Here is a 14014-nt window from a genome sequence, read left to right as displayed (position 1 = left end):
TTGTGTGCCCCGGGCAAAGCTGAAATGAAGACACTGGCAGTGGTGTGGATGCGCCTTGAGCACGGGTGCTTTGGCAGGAAAGATGCCAGGAAGCAGGACCTGGCATGGCAGGGCTGGGGGGGGTGATGGATGTCAATGTGAGCAGTCCCAAGTGTGGTGTGACCTTTACCAACCACAGGCAATGCCAGCTCCTGGCTGTCCTTCCCCCTGCCCAGGCTGGCTGTGCCCCTGCTCACTGGGACACTGCTGAAGGAGCCTGCAGCTGACTGGGCAGGTGGCCGCATCCATGCTGGGCTCGGGAGGAAGAGGAGGAGGAGGAGGAGGCTGCCTGCAGCCCCTGCCTGCGGGACCGGCAGGGAGCCCCACCACTCTTCTTCTACATGAAACCAGAGCGAAACAGCAACACCTGCTTCCCACGCTGTAGTTATCTGCACACTCGGGAGGGACCAGCCGAGACACCCCCGGACGTGCTGGTAAGCTCCCGGCTCGCCAGGCACCCCATCTCCATGAGCTCCTTCAGCAGAGCCACCCCCAGAGCCTGCTCCCCCTGCCCTGCGCTCCCCGGCACTCCAGCCCGGCACAGCAGCACCAGCCCGCCCCGGCACACGCGGCCCTTCGTTCCGCGTCGCAACTGAAACTATGACTAATAACCGAGTTATCAGATCCTCAGGAAGGCTGAGCTCCGCGGCTCGGGGCGGGGGCTCCGGACGCAGGGTCTGCCGCAGGCACGCAGCCACACACAACCTTGAGGTTAACCCCATCCTTCGGACCCCAACACCCGACTTACGTGCTCCGGCGGGCAGGGAGCACACCTGGAGTGTGCAGCGGGTGGGCTGGGAAGGACACGGCTGTCAGGGCACTTCTTCAAAGCCCCCCCGGGCACGGCAGCCCGCGGCAAAGCGCTGCGAGTGCTCCGCTCACACCCTCCCCACGCATTTCGCTTTCGTTCCCTCGCAGCAGCCGGAGACAGAGAAGAAAGCAAAGCCGGTTCCTTAAATCCTGGGGGCGAGAGGATTTCAGAGCCATGGGCGGCCGGGAGCGGCGAGCGAACGGGCACCGAGGCTGGAAACCAGGTCACAGGCAGCAGACTCCTGACCCCGATGGCAGAAGTTGGTGGGAACACATGCTCCGGCCCCAGCGCTCTTCCCTTTGGAGCGAACAGCGTTCTCCGCTCTCCTCCCGCTCGCTCGCCGGAGCGTTCCAGCCGGCTGCAGCCGCGGTTGTTAAGGTGGATGGAAGCGCCGCCAGTATTTTCTCCCCTACCTCATCTCCTTGCTCAGCAGCTCGGGGCTATGGGGAGACTGTGCAGTTTCAGGAGATGCCCGACGTTGCCAAGAAATAATAATAATTAAAAAAAAAAAAAAAGGCAGGAGAAAAGCGAAGGGGCGGGAGCGCGGCAGCTCCGCTCCTGCCAGCCCGGGGACGGGGAGCCGGTGCCGTCGGTATGTGGCGGAGCAGCGAGCAAGCTCTAATCTGTTCCTCTGGCTGACCCGGGGCTCGTTGCATCTGAATGTGACCTCTAGACAGAGCATTAATAACGAACGTGGCGCTGACCCAAGCTGACAAGGGGTGCGGCGCTTGGCACCCGCTCCCGCCCTCCCTCGCTCACTTTCTGTCTCCCTCGCTCTCGGCTGAATGTCAGCGGCAGGGGGAGGGATCCAGGAAAACAAAGCTTGGCTAATAGTTTTCTTCCGCTCTCAAGTGAATCAAAGGCGCTTTTCTTTGGGGACGTGCGCGCCGGCGAGCCCAGAGCCGCACCGACGGGGTGCCACGGCGCCCCAGGACACCTCGGCCCTGCAGCTGCTGCCCTGGCACAGGAGGGATGGGGAGAGGTTTGGCACCAGTGTCGCCAAGGGCGGACCAGGGCCTCTGCTCCCGTACAGCAAGTGGAGGCTGGAAGGAAGAGGAGCTCGGAGAGCGGGGTACTGTGCTCAGCATCTCGGGGAACAGAGAAGAAACCCGGAGGGGCAGCGCGGCGGGCGAGGGCTGGCAGCTCGCACCCCCTCGGCTCGCTGCAGCTGGGGGTTTTCACGAGAGACATTCCAAGGCTCTCTGGCACGGCTGCCCAGCTCCACCCTGGGCTTGGTGAGGGCGGAGAGAGCCCGTGAAAGGGTCCCTTAATGGGAGCTCGTGTGGATTAACAGACCAAGGTTATAGGGGAAAAAACTAAGTGGTATCATTCCCTACGCCCGACGGTACCCGGTATGATCCTTCAGTACCTCTTGCACCCACGCACCCCCTTGGGAGTGAGCATGGAGGCAGTTCTGGCTACGGCACAGCCAAAATGTGCCGCAATCCTATTCTGGAGAAAGACCAGCCCTATGGAGTCAGCGACAGCACCCAAAGCATCCCGAAAGTGTGGTCTGCATCGCTTTCCTGCACTAACCTCGGGGTGGTTTGCAGAGGCTCAGAGAAGGTGAGTAACTTCTCCAGGGCCACGGATCAGTGGGTGGCAGAGCCAGGTGCACGCCAGGCTCTTGATGCTGTGCCAAGGGAAGCAGTGGGGATGGTGCGTGGGGGGCGAGCCCACATCCCCGCAGGCGCTGGGGTGTTGCCAGAGGGACCATGGTGCAGGCAGCCGGCTCGGTGTGCTCTCGCTACCGCGGTGGGTGATGCCCTTCCTTCCTTCCTTCCTTGGTGAGCGATGCCCTTCCTTCCTTCAGCTGATGCTGGCACCAGCCTGCCGTGCTCCCAGTGGACCTCTCTTTTGGTGACTGGACACAAGCACGCCTCTGACACATCCCATGGCTACAAAGGAGCTTGCAGCTGAACTCCCCAGCACCTTTCACACCCATCATGCCGCTTCTCTGCAGGGAGGCAGTGTCACCAAACAAGGTGTGGGTACCTGACCAGCAAGGAGTTGGGAGCCCCAACCAGCTCAGCTCTAGTGCAATGTCCCCTCTCTGCTGGCCCTGGCTGGGGACCCTCAGCTCCCAGGTCTCCCCTTTGAAATGGATGGTTCCTAGATCACTGCACCCACCTGCTGCAAACCCTTAAGCCCTGTGCCCTGATGCAGACCTGCCTGGCTTTACTACTCCTACTACAGCATGCCTGTCCTATCCTTTGACACCAGGGGCAGGAAGTCCCACTCAGGATGCCTGCTCCTGGAGATGTGCCATCCCTTCTGGTCCAGCATGGCAATGAGTACACGTGGAGCAGCCACTGCTGGCAGGCCCAGCTCTCTTCTTTCACCTGGTTCAGATACTATTCCCGCTCCCTTATTGTTGAAAAAATAATACTCAAAATTAAAATGTAGGCAGCAAATTATAGTAATTACCCAGCAGTTCCTCCTGACAGGCCTATTGTATTCCATTCACTGACACTCACTAAGCAAATCCTCGCAGTTTGCTCCTACACACTCGAGAAACATTCAGCCAACGGTGGCACAAAGTGCAGCTCCAGGGGCATGGTGGGCACCTGCACCACAGGCACAGTCCTGGGGATAACACCTTGGCTGAAAGGCAGCCAAGCACCAGCCTGGGACGGCAGGGAAGGGGCTGCAGTCAACCACAGCCTCACTCAGAGCAAGCGTGGCTAATTTACACCTTGGACACAGTTGTGCCCTCATGGTACCCAGTCTGCCCCATCCCAATAATTTCCACCACGTCGCTTCGTACAGACTTCATGACGAGCACCAGGCACATACAGCACTCTGGCTGTGGACACTGGGATGGTGAGGTTGGGCTCTCCTTGCTCTGAGCTCCCTTTGCACCCCGCCTGAATAGACAACATCTGAGTGGGAGACCCCAAGGCACATCCCACCCCAAGGGCACCCAGAAGGACAACGTGCAGCGACAGATGAGCCGCAAACCAGTTTCTCCAGCCCACTTTTACTACTATCAGAAGGTTTTCACAGTTGTAAATACCTCTGATGGGAGAAGGGAAGGCTCCAACACAAGCACAGAGGAGACGAAAGGAGGAAGGTATGGAGCTGCTGGCTCCCCAGCATCACCCAGCCAGCTCCTGCATTCCAAAGGTGATGTAAGGTGGCTGACTTTTATTTTAGTTTCGTGAACGGAATGGGACTGGGTAAAAAATGGTTCAGGTCAGTCCAAAACTCAGATGAATTGTTGTCAGCACTGAAAATACGCATTCGAAAGAGTGCCTTTGGTATCCAAGGGAATATTTTGTATCTACCCAGAAGGAACTATACAGGAGTCTTAATGGGTTATTTAACTCTCTGTCTTCAGTATTTTATATATTTATATATTTTTATATATATATATATATGTATATATATATTTTTTATTTATATTCGTGCCCAACCCTCCTCTGCCTCATCACGCTGACTCCATCCTGTGGCCTCTCTGTGTCCTCGGCGTGGGAAAAGGCATAAAGAGCCCCAGGCTGGCTGTGCCCTGGGGAAAAGGAGCACAGAGCCTGGGCAAGGCACGGGAGGACCTCAGCAAGAGCCTGCCACTTCCACCCGCCTCTTTTCAAAGAACAAAACCACTTGTTAGACACCACGGGAAAACCCCGAGCTGGGCGAGAACAGATACCAGACTTTAAAGACTAACAAAGGTCATGTCGAAACCTCCCGGTTCATCGAGTTCAGCTCCAGGGTTATTGCAGCTGCCCTGAAGCACTGGCATTAGTGGTGACACTTGGTGGAGGGGCTGGGGGGACAATAAACCCACCCACTGCTGAGGCTGGTGCTTGCCTGCTGCTTGCAGACCCCCTTCCAGCCTACCTTCAACTCTTGCCTGCGTGGGCTCATCCAGTAGGTCCCCCAAAGGCAGGAACTGCCTAAACATTGCCTTTTAAGGAGCAGCCCCATCCCGCTGCTGAATGCCTCTGCACCCTGCTCAGCAGCAAAGCAGTGGGTGCTGCCTGCTTCCTGGCTTGGGAAGGGAAGGGGGAACTCCTCGAGCAACTCAGGTTAAATCAAAACCTTCTGCTTCAAGGATCACAGCCATGGCGCAAGGAGATAATATCAGAAAAACACATCCCCCATCGTTATCCCAATCTCTGCACATTTTGACAGACTACTGAATCGAAGTTTATTGCATAATGGAAGTGTCATTAAGCAAGAACTTTCCTCTTGCTGGGTTTTTGTTCCCCTATTTAAGTTTAGTAACATGGTACTCCCCTTCACTGTCTCCCCTGGCAGACACAATCCTGCCTTCTCCTGACTGGAAACTCCCTGTGCAGCTCTGTGACTGTGGAGGAGAGCAGGCAGCTCTGGTGTCTCTCTGTCCCAGGGCTGTTTTCTCTCACCTCCCTGAACACAAATGACATGGAGTTTCACGCCACGCACAAGAAATCCAGGGGTGAACAGCAAGGCCAGGCTGATCTCCTGGTTGGCAAGTGCTGGGAGCAGAGGTCACCGACCGTCCCCTTCTGCCAAAGTACCTGGGGTGGTAGGGCTGACTTTCCCTGGGACTCACATCTTGCTGAACTCCCCAAACCAGGCTCTGACTGGTACCAGTAGGGAGGAGGGTGCCTTGGGTGGCCGAGTCCTTTTGGTGAGGAGAACGGTGCCTGTGTCTCTGAGCCCAGCCTGAACAGGCCACCACCCCCTCTGCCCCTGCCCAGCCATGCTGGCAGCAGCTCTGCCACCGCCTCCTCCAGCCTCTGAGGTTACCTCCGGAGTTTCACAGTTGCTGTGTCTCGGAAACCCCCACCACGCAGGTCCCTGGAAATGCCAGACACAGCCAGTTCGAAGCATTAAAGCGGCTGCTTCCTGGCAGAGGGGAATTTGGCTTTTCTGTAGAAGTCTGGTGTTGCAATCTCAGTTTCCCAGGTTGTAACGAAGGGAGAAACAATCAGCCATTGGGCTTTACACCAGCAAATCTCCCTGCCTCCTCCTGGCCCCTGGGCTGGAATAGTGCTGCATGCTCCCACGCTTCATCCCTCCTTCACACAGGCTTTGGCAGCTGGTGTTAAGACTCCTTAAGTGCACCTCCAGCATCCAGCATAAAACAAGAGGCACTTTTTAACAACCAGATGCTGATCTCCAAAATAAAGCAGTGCTCGGAAAAGATCCCTCCAATGACCCTCCCCTGCCAGCATCTGCTCGCCCCATTACCTGGCCCCAGGCCAGTTTGCTTGATTAAAATCTATCTATTAAGTTTTGCGACTACAGAGAGCCCCGTTCAGCAACGCACAGGATTGGCATAGGGTTGTAAAAGAGGGTTGGAACAGCTTAAAGGCGAGCGAGCCAAACACTTTGGGATATTCACAGGCAAAGTAATCCAAGTCCACAGCTCCCATCGGCACCTGGGCAGCCAGCGCTCCAGAACATGTAATCACCATCCCAGCAGCAGGTGCATTTTCCAAGCTGAGCCGAACCTGCTAACACGCCTATTTGCCTTTGCCATCCCCGAACGGCACTCATTTCCATTTTAATTTCCCATTTACAATCCTCTCCGGGCCAGGAGAGTCGGCAGCAATGCAAGCGGGATGCACGGGCTGGGGATGTGAGCTCGACAGCCCATCAACAGGACGTGACTTTGGCAAAAAATTAAAGCAGTGAAAGAGCTGGCGCAGGAGCGGCACGAGGAGGGGAAGTGGCAAGAAGGGCTGTGCTACACTCAGCACTTTTTAAAAACGGTCTCAGCAAAGGCTCTGAATCAGCTCCAGGATGTAAAGTCACCCCACGCTGCCCACAGCCCTGACTCTCGAGAGCTCCCCAACACGTGCCTGCGGAGTGCTGGGGTTCACCGTCCTCTCCCTCAATCCCAGAGCTGCGAACACAGGCAGACACTCTCTGTGTGCCTGGAACAGATCACGCTGAAACCATAAAGCTGCGAAGAGTGGGGTGAAACTACATCCCATGGTACAGGCACCAGCAGCTCCAAAACTGCAACGGACAAAGCATCTTCCCCATTTCCTACAGCCAACTTCTGCCTCATGGGACATGCGTGGCTCCAGCCACAGCCCAGACATCCCCGGTGTTGGCACAGCTCCTGGGGCTGGAGAAGCTGAGCATACTCCCTGCCTTCCCCACACCCTCCCTGAGGCGTACTGGGAACAAACCAACAGCAGGACAGGCAGGATCCGGCCCCACAGCTCAGGACCCACCACCCTGCACCAATACCAGCAGTCAGATGCTGTCCATTCCCAACTGCTGGATTAGCTCCAGCACAGGCAATAAGAGAAAGAAAACGAGTGTCTCACCTTTTTTAGCTGTCTCCATCTCCTCTTCGGTCCAGCGAGAGCTTTCATTCATTTCCAGGGAAGCTGGGAAGGAAGAAGGAAAGAGACCAGTCAGCTGTGAGCAGGACCCAGCAAGCACAGTGAGCTCAGGGGAGGTGTCCCAACACCCAAACCCTGTCCCCCATGCCCTGTGCCCGGGAGGCACGACAAAACCCCGTGCAGCGCAGGAAGTGCTTCCACAAGAAAGGCTGTCGTGAGGCCTTCCCATGCCACAGTACCCCATGCACAACATCCCCTCAGGATGCACCTCAGTGATGCAAAACCTCCAGTTTGGGCCTGGAAGTGAAGCCAAATGGCTTGAGAGTGGCAGCAGATTTCCTGCTGATCTGGTGCCACGCAGCCCGGCCCAACAACAGGTAGCTAAGATGGAGCTGGCTGTGGCTCTGTGCTTTGGAGGAGGCAGACGCAGGGTGGGACCGTCAGAGACGGAGAAACAGCGTCACCTCAGTGGTGACTTTGGCCGACTGCATCTGTCAAGGGTGTTGGCCGTGTGTGACCGCGGGCTCCCTCTGTGCCATCACTGGGCTCTTGGACAACACCTCTGAGCCACTTCCAGCAACAGCGGGGGCTCGTCTGGAGCAGTGCCCGTTGAAGGGGACATGCTGCTCCAGCCAGGAGAGGCTGACAGGGGTGTCAGCATCTGATGCTGCCCCTCTCCCCCACTCCAAGCAGGTGCTGGGGACACCAAGGTCCTGCATAAAGCCTTCACTATGCACCAGTCCTGCTGGCAGCCTGGCACAGAGCAAACCCTACAATAACAAACTGGGGTGTGAGTCAGAGACAAAAAACAACTCGGTAAGGAAACAGATTTCCGGCTCAGGCTGCCAAGGGGTTATTACTCTAAACAACAGGCAAAGCATTATTTCAACAGTGATGAGAGATGTTTTGACAGTGTCCTTTCAAAATGGAAAACAGGCTGATAGGTTCAGGATAAAGAATACAGGCACAGAGAGAAGGAAGGAGCTTCCAAGAAGCTCTACAAGAAGCTGAGACCCTGCGGGAGGACAGTGGGGGTTCCAATGCCCACAGCATTGGGCAGAGGAATCTCCTTCAGAGCTGGCTGAGCATGATTGCAGGTGTCACCTCCCGGAAGACAATGCAGGTCACTGCCTCCCCCAGAACCGTGTCCCCCCTGGGACACCAGCCAAGAGGGAGGGAAATTGATACCTCACCGCTTCCCCCCCAGCAGCAGGCAGAGCTGGGGCAACAACGCTCGTTTACGTAAAAGCGAGTGTCCCCAACGCTGTGCAGGCCCTTGGCTCAGCTGGTGATGGCTGTTATTGTATGGTAAAGAAATGTCACAGAAACGGCCCGTTTGGTTTGATTAATGGCATCGACTGAGGTTGCGCAGTTATGAAACAGATGCCTACGGGGAGCTCCAGCACGCTGCAGTTAAACCACAATACGGTTTTGTGTTGTTTTTTAATGTTCAATTGGTATTTAAAATGCAATAACTTTCTTAGCCAACCTAAATTAAAGCGCTATTGGAGAGACATAAAGTGAAATCAATTGCTCAGATATGTCACTGGAATTGATCCATTCCTTTTTCCCAATTTAACATGGTCCAAAGGCTTTCCTCTGTGTTCGCAGTTGAAGTTTATCAAGGACTCTGAGATACCAGGATAAAAAAATCCCATCTAAGTTACTGGCATTATCTGCTGCTTCTCTGCAGCACGGCTGAACAAGTTGGAGGGAGAGAGCAGGGCTCTGTTGTGCTGGCGACTATTTATATCGCCTGTATGAAAACAGAGCGCTCGCAATCAAGGCTTCAGCCAGTTGTCAGCAGAGAACAGGGAGGCGAAACACCTCCGCGTGATTTATAGCACATGGAACAGCACAAGCAAGAAACTGCAGAGCAAGGAAACCGAGAGGAGTCACCCTGCTTTTATTTTTACCTGACTTAGGTAGCACAGCAATAATTTTCTACTTTGACAGAGTAGAAAATATAGGAAAATCAGCCAAATTCCTCGATGCACTGGCTTCTGTAAGTCAATACATGAGCCCCCTCCCTGGGGTGGCAACTACTGATGCTGCAGATGCCAGAGGCAGATGTGCCCAACGTGGGGCTGTGGATGCTGCCATGAAATCCCATCCAGCCCAAGGCCAGCATGGCAGTGTGGCACGGCTACAGCCAACTGCCACGTGTGGCCGTGGGCTGGTGCAGTGCCTGGGTGCCACGGTACAGGCAGCACCTTTTGCTGCCTCAGGCCTGGATGGAAATGGACCGGCCCAATGCCCAAGGCCAAGCAGGAGCAGATCTCACAGGCTGCAGCTGCTCAGGCCCCAGAAAAATTTGAAAACAAGAGCAGGTAAGAGAACTGGAACAGACCCAGGCAAGTCTGGGAGGGCAGAGCAGGGTCCTGTGCAGAGGTCAAGCGGACTTGGAAGCCTGATCAGCTGCAAAGGGAACCAGCTTTGGGTGCAGGAGGGACACGAGCCTTGCCAAAGCACTGCTAAAACTGACGGCTTCCCTTTTTGTCTTTTGCAACACTTTCCTCTGAGACCATAAAACCCACTAACACTCAGCCAGGACAGCCCAGGCTTGCAAATACCCCCACTTATCCTGGTGAACCACGCTGAGTAATTCACAGGATAGAGAGAAACATCATTGCTACTCCCCAGAAAGAAGGATTTCACAAAGGGAACCCCTCTTCTGCGAGCGGGGAGCAGAGCAGGCTGATGCCCCATCCCAGCACAATGGACACCCCAAAGGCCCAGCCCAGGGCAGCGTCCCCCCCATCCCCTGCCACCTACCCAGCTCGGCGCTCTGCTGTGGCGTGGCTGCCTCCTCGTTGTTGGCCTCGTTGGCCATGGAGCGGGTGATGCGGCCCTTGCGCCGACCCTGGCTGTTGGCGGTTTTGCGGCCTTTGGAGGTGACCGTTTCTTTCTCATCGTTGTCTTCCCCGGATGTGTCGTCGTTCTTGTCCCTGCAAAAACAGGGAGAGAAGAAAAAAAAACGTTGTTTGGTTGGTCCGATTTTTAGGTCAAGCAATTATTTCTCTGCACGTGTTTGGGGATGCGTTTTGTTTTTTGTTGGTTTTTTAGGGGGGCAGGTCTGCAGGGGTTTTTTGCAGACGCAGGCTCTTTTCCTGGCTGGGATTGGCGTGGGGTGATTTGTGGTGGGGTTTTCTTTCTGCAGCTGGCTGCAGCTCCACCACCAAGTGCACGCAGAGACCTGACGGAGACAGGTTTAATACCAGACCATTCAAATTCATCCCTGCCTCCTCCTCATTTATCTTCCTGAAAGGGACCTGCTGGTAAATGTCTTTGCAGCCTAGATATAATGAAGCCAGATGTTCTTTTAAACCAAGTATTAAGCCCATTACAGATAGCGAGCGGTCTGCGTGCCAACCTTTCCCTGCCACGGCGCTGATGCTCGGCGTGAGGGAGGCAGGGCTGGCTGGAGCTCTTCATCTGGGAGCGCTCACGTTGACATCAATAACACTAAAGGTGAAGTGCCGCGCTCCGCTGCGCCCGGATTGCTCCTCCAGCTCCCAGAGGCTCTCGTAACAACAAAACAAGCTGGAGGATCACAGGAGCTTTGCAGATTGATTGGGATGATATAAAAAAACCCCATATCGAGTTGCTTTCCCAGTTTGGGAGCAGCAGGGAAGAGGAATGAGGAGGAGGATCTGCTTTTCCCTTCCTGCAGAGGAGGTGAGGTGGGCAGACACAGTCCTGCACAGGGTCAGGCAGCCCTGGACTACGCTGCATCCCACTACCGCATTCCACCACTGCAGCCCCAGCCCAGTGCTCTCACTGGAGCCAGGCAGGGAGGGTCGTCCTTACTTTGTCAGTTCTTCTTTGTCATTTTCTGTTTCCTGCTTGTCTTCCTCCTTCTCTCCCTCCTTCTCTTTTTCTTTCTCTTTTTCATCTTTCTCTTCTTGGCTGCTCCGGGGCATTTGCTGCTGCTGCAAAACAAAGGGCGTAAAATAAACCAAGCCCTCAGCGCTGAGGCGGACACATGGCAGCACCTGGGCCAACCCAAACAACTGCTGTGAAACAATGCTGGGGGCAAGTGGCCAAGAGGAAAGAGCTGCAGGCAGAGCACTGGTAGAGGCCACAGGGGCCAAAAGCTTTCCAGGGAGATCAGAGCTAGTTCAGGATCAGGCGTGGCAGCTGCACTCTGGCTCCTGTTCCAGGCAGTGGGACAGCCCCAGCTGCTCCCCTGGGATCAGGCAAAAAGCAAGGATCTGATGTGGGGGTTAAGGCAGAGAGGTGAGAACCACGCTCCTGCTCTGGCTTAGCCACACAGGTGGGGATTTGCAGCCAGTGGATGCATTTTGCTGGAGCATGAAGGAGACAGGGCACCAGTGACACCCCCAGGCTCGGCGATATCAATGCTTTTGATCTTTTTCCCAAGCATCTGACACAGCCCATGGGGAATGTTTGTGGCTCTGTATCACTGAGCAGGGAAGGTGCCCTCTCTGCCCACTCTTTACCACCTGGCACCCTTGGCAGAGGCCGTGAGCCCAACCACCCCAACACTGCTGCTGCCGCTGCTCGGACCGAAGGCACCACGGTACCCCAGGGAGGGACACAGTGATTATTATAGTTCTGGATTTTGTTTCAACAGCTGCAGGAAGGAGGTTGCTGGGGAGGCCTGGTTCCCCTGACCTCCCTTCCCTCTGGCGACCAGCAAACGAGAGGCATTGCATAGAGAAGTAGAAATTAGAGACGGAAATGATTTATTAAACCATCCTGCTCCTGGCTAATGCAAAGCTGCTTGCTCCAGGAAACCCACCGGGGCTCACCCGGCCCCTGCCCAGCCTGCAGGGCTTCCACCACCCCTTGGGAAAGGGTTTGGTGATGTAATGGGGGGTAAAATTGCCTTAAAATGGATTTATCAGCAGAAGGTGGCTGGTCTGGCTGGCATGCAGCCATACATCAAGTACAGATGAAGTGTCCCCACACCCCTCGGGCCAGTAGGACTGGCCTGATCCCAGTCTGCAGAACTGGGCATCCTGCAGCAGCGGCACTGGCTGCAAGCAGAGCTCTCTGCCCCCATGGGCTGGTGCTAAAATCAGAAGTGTGGAGCTGTCAAATGGAGCAATTTAATGAGAAAACTGCTGATTCTTTCAGACCCTGGTTCAACACAAATCCTTAAAACCCAGGCACAGTACCACTGAAACCCCCACAGGCTTTCAGTTCCTCCTTGTACAGAGGGAGGCAGCTGTGCCACCAGGATCCTGGCACGCTTGGCCAGCCCCTGGAGCACCTCTGCACATGTGCAGAACACAACTGTAATGCATCAGCTCACGCTCCTGTTGCTCCGAGAATTGCTCCGTGGGATGCAAGGCTGGGAGGTCCCAGGGGAGAGGGAGTCAGGGAACAGCTGGGATGAGCACTTGATTGCCTACAATTTTCCAAAGTCCACAGATCACTATGGCTTGGGGAACAGGCTGCCTCATGCAGCAAGTGGCCAAGGCAAGTGTCATCCCCAGCGTACCAGGCACTGCCCTTGTCAGCCCCCAGACTGGGGGAGAAGGAGGAGGGCAGTGGACAAGCTGGAACAGAAGGTGGGGAAGCCTGCACTGGCTGCAGAGGAGCAAGGGGCATTCGTCATGTGCATTTCCCCAGTGCTGCCCTGAACTCTCTGACTCTGAGTCACTCCATGGTGAACCCTGAGCACAGGTTCAGCCCAGACAGACACCCACGAGGTGAGGGCTGTGACCTCTGAGGGCCGGGCAGGCAGCAGGACAGGCTCTACCCCAGCCCTGGCCATCACCACCCATCTGCATTCCCCTCACCAAAGGCTTTGGCAAGGGGAGCCCACATAAGGTTCACAGTGTTTCTACCACTCAACTGCAAATATTTTCTTTTGAGGGATGGGGGAAACCTTGCACCCCAGAGACCCTAGCTCTCCTTCAGCTTTAAACCCAGCCGTGACCACACGAGTACCTTCCCCAGCTTCAGGCTGGAGTGAGAGTCCAAGAAAGGCTCAGCATCATCTTAGCCTGTCTCTACGCTTGTCTGAACTAGGGGGCTGCCAGCCTGAGCAGCCATTGCAGCTTTTCCCCAGAGGAACAGGCTGGAATGGCAGCGATGCCAAGGAGCTCCCTGTACCAGCCTACAAATGCAAGAGCAGGAAGGCAGGGAGAGATGAGGGTGGCCTTTGTGGCTCACACAGTAACACAGGTGCTTCCCTGCAGAGGCATCTGCCAAGCTTCGGCATGATAAGGATGGGCAAACCCCACTGGGCTGGCTTCAGTGGGCTACTGCACATCCCTCTCCTCCCGAACGTTTCAAGCCCGGCCTGGTAGGACATCAAATTAAAGCTTCTCCCAGTGCAGAGGCACATCTCGATCCAAGGATGCCCTCTAGTGATTGCCCTGCTCTGGCCACGGCCGGGTGCCTGATGCCAGGAGCAAGAGCCAGGTGGGATAAGCACCCTGCACCCAGCAGGGCAGACAGGACAGCTCTCACCTGTCAGCCAGGTGAAATACATAAAACAGGCAGCATTGTCACCACCAGGCCATGGTGGGAAAACTGACCCAGCTCCATCCAAGGCTGTGCTCATGTCTTCATCTGAGGAAAGGCTCCCAGCCAAATGCTGATCTGAACCCTGGCAAGCCCACAGCGATGGCTTATCTCCTGTACTAGAGCTTGGCTGCATAGCAGGGCACCTGCCAAACACCCCAGGAAACGCCTCTGCTCATGAATGCTCCCTTACATCACACCCAGGGGTACATGCTGGGCTGGAAGCTGGGGGCTGGCACCGAGCACCCAGCCCTGGGTGGGGAGCGGGCACCCCGGGGTCCTGAATGAAGCCATTTCCGAGTTCAGCTACAAATGGCACGTACAGAGGAGACCATCCCCCAGTGACTGACCACGGCAGCTGCCCCAGCCCATCCAC

General features: G+C 55.8%; 1 protein-coding gene and 1 long non-coding RNA gene across 2 annotated transcripts in view; one reads left to right on the top strand and one right to left on the bottom strand.

Moving 5' to 3' along the window:
* Positions 1–14014, bottom strand: part of NCOR2 (nuclear receptor corepressor 2) — a 228201-nt gene that overhangs the window by 44960 nt on the left and 169227 nt on the right. The window contains exons 15-17 of the mRNA XM_039561371.1: positions 10948–11069; positions 9913–10085; positions 7120–7182 (exon numbers count right to left, since the gene is read on the bottom strand). Coding sequence (XP_039417305.1) covers positions 7120–7182; positions 9913–10085; positions 10948–11069 — 358 coding nt within the window. The remainder of the gene's footprint in view (positions 1–7119; positions 7183–9912; positions 10086–10947; positions 11070–14014) is intronic.
* LOC104688734 lies at positions 1400–8663 on the top strand. Its single transcript, XR_751694.3, has 2 exons — positions 1400–2416; positions 2664–8663. It is a non-coding gene; the product is annotated as an uncharacterized LOC104688734 (long non-coding RNA).

Source organism: Corvus cornix, chromosome 15, assembly GCF_000738735.6.
Source record: "Corvus cornix cornix isolate S_Up_H32 chromosome 15, ASM73873v5, whole genome shotgun sequence".
Classification (NCBI taxonomy): domain Eukaryota; kingdom Metazoa; phylum Chordata; class Aves; order Passeriformes; family Corvidae; genus Corvus; species Corvus cornix.
This window is presented reverse-complemented; position numbering and strand designations above follow the sequence as displayed.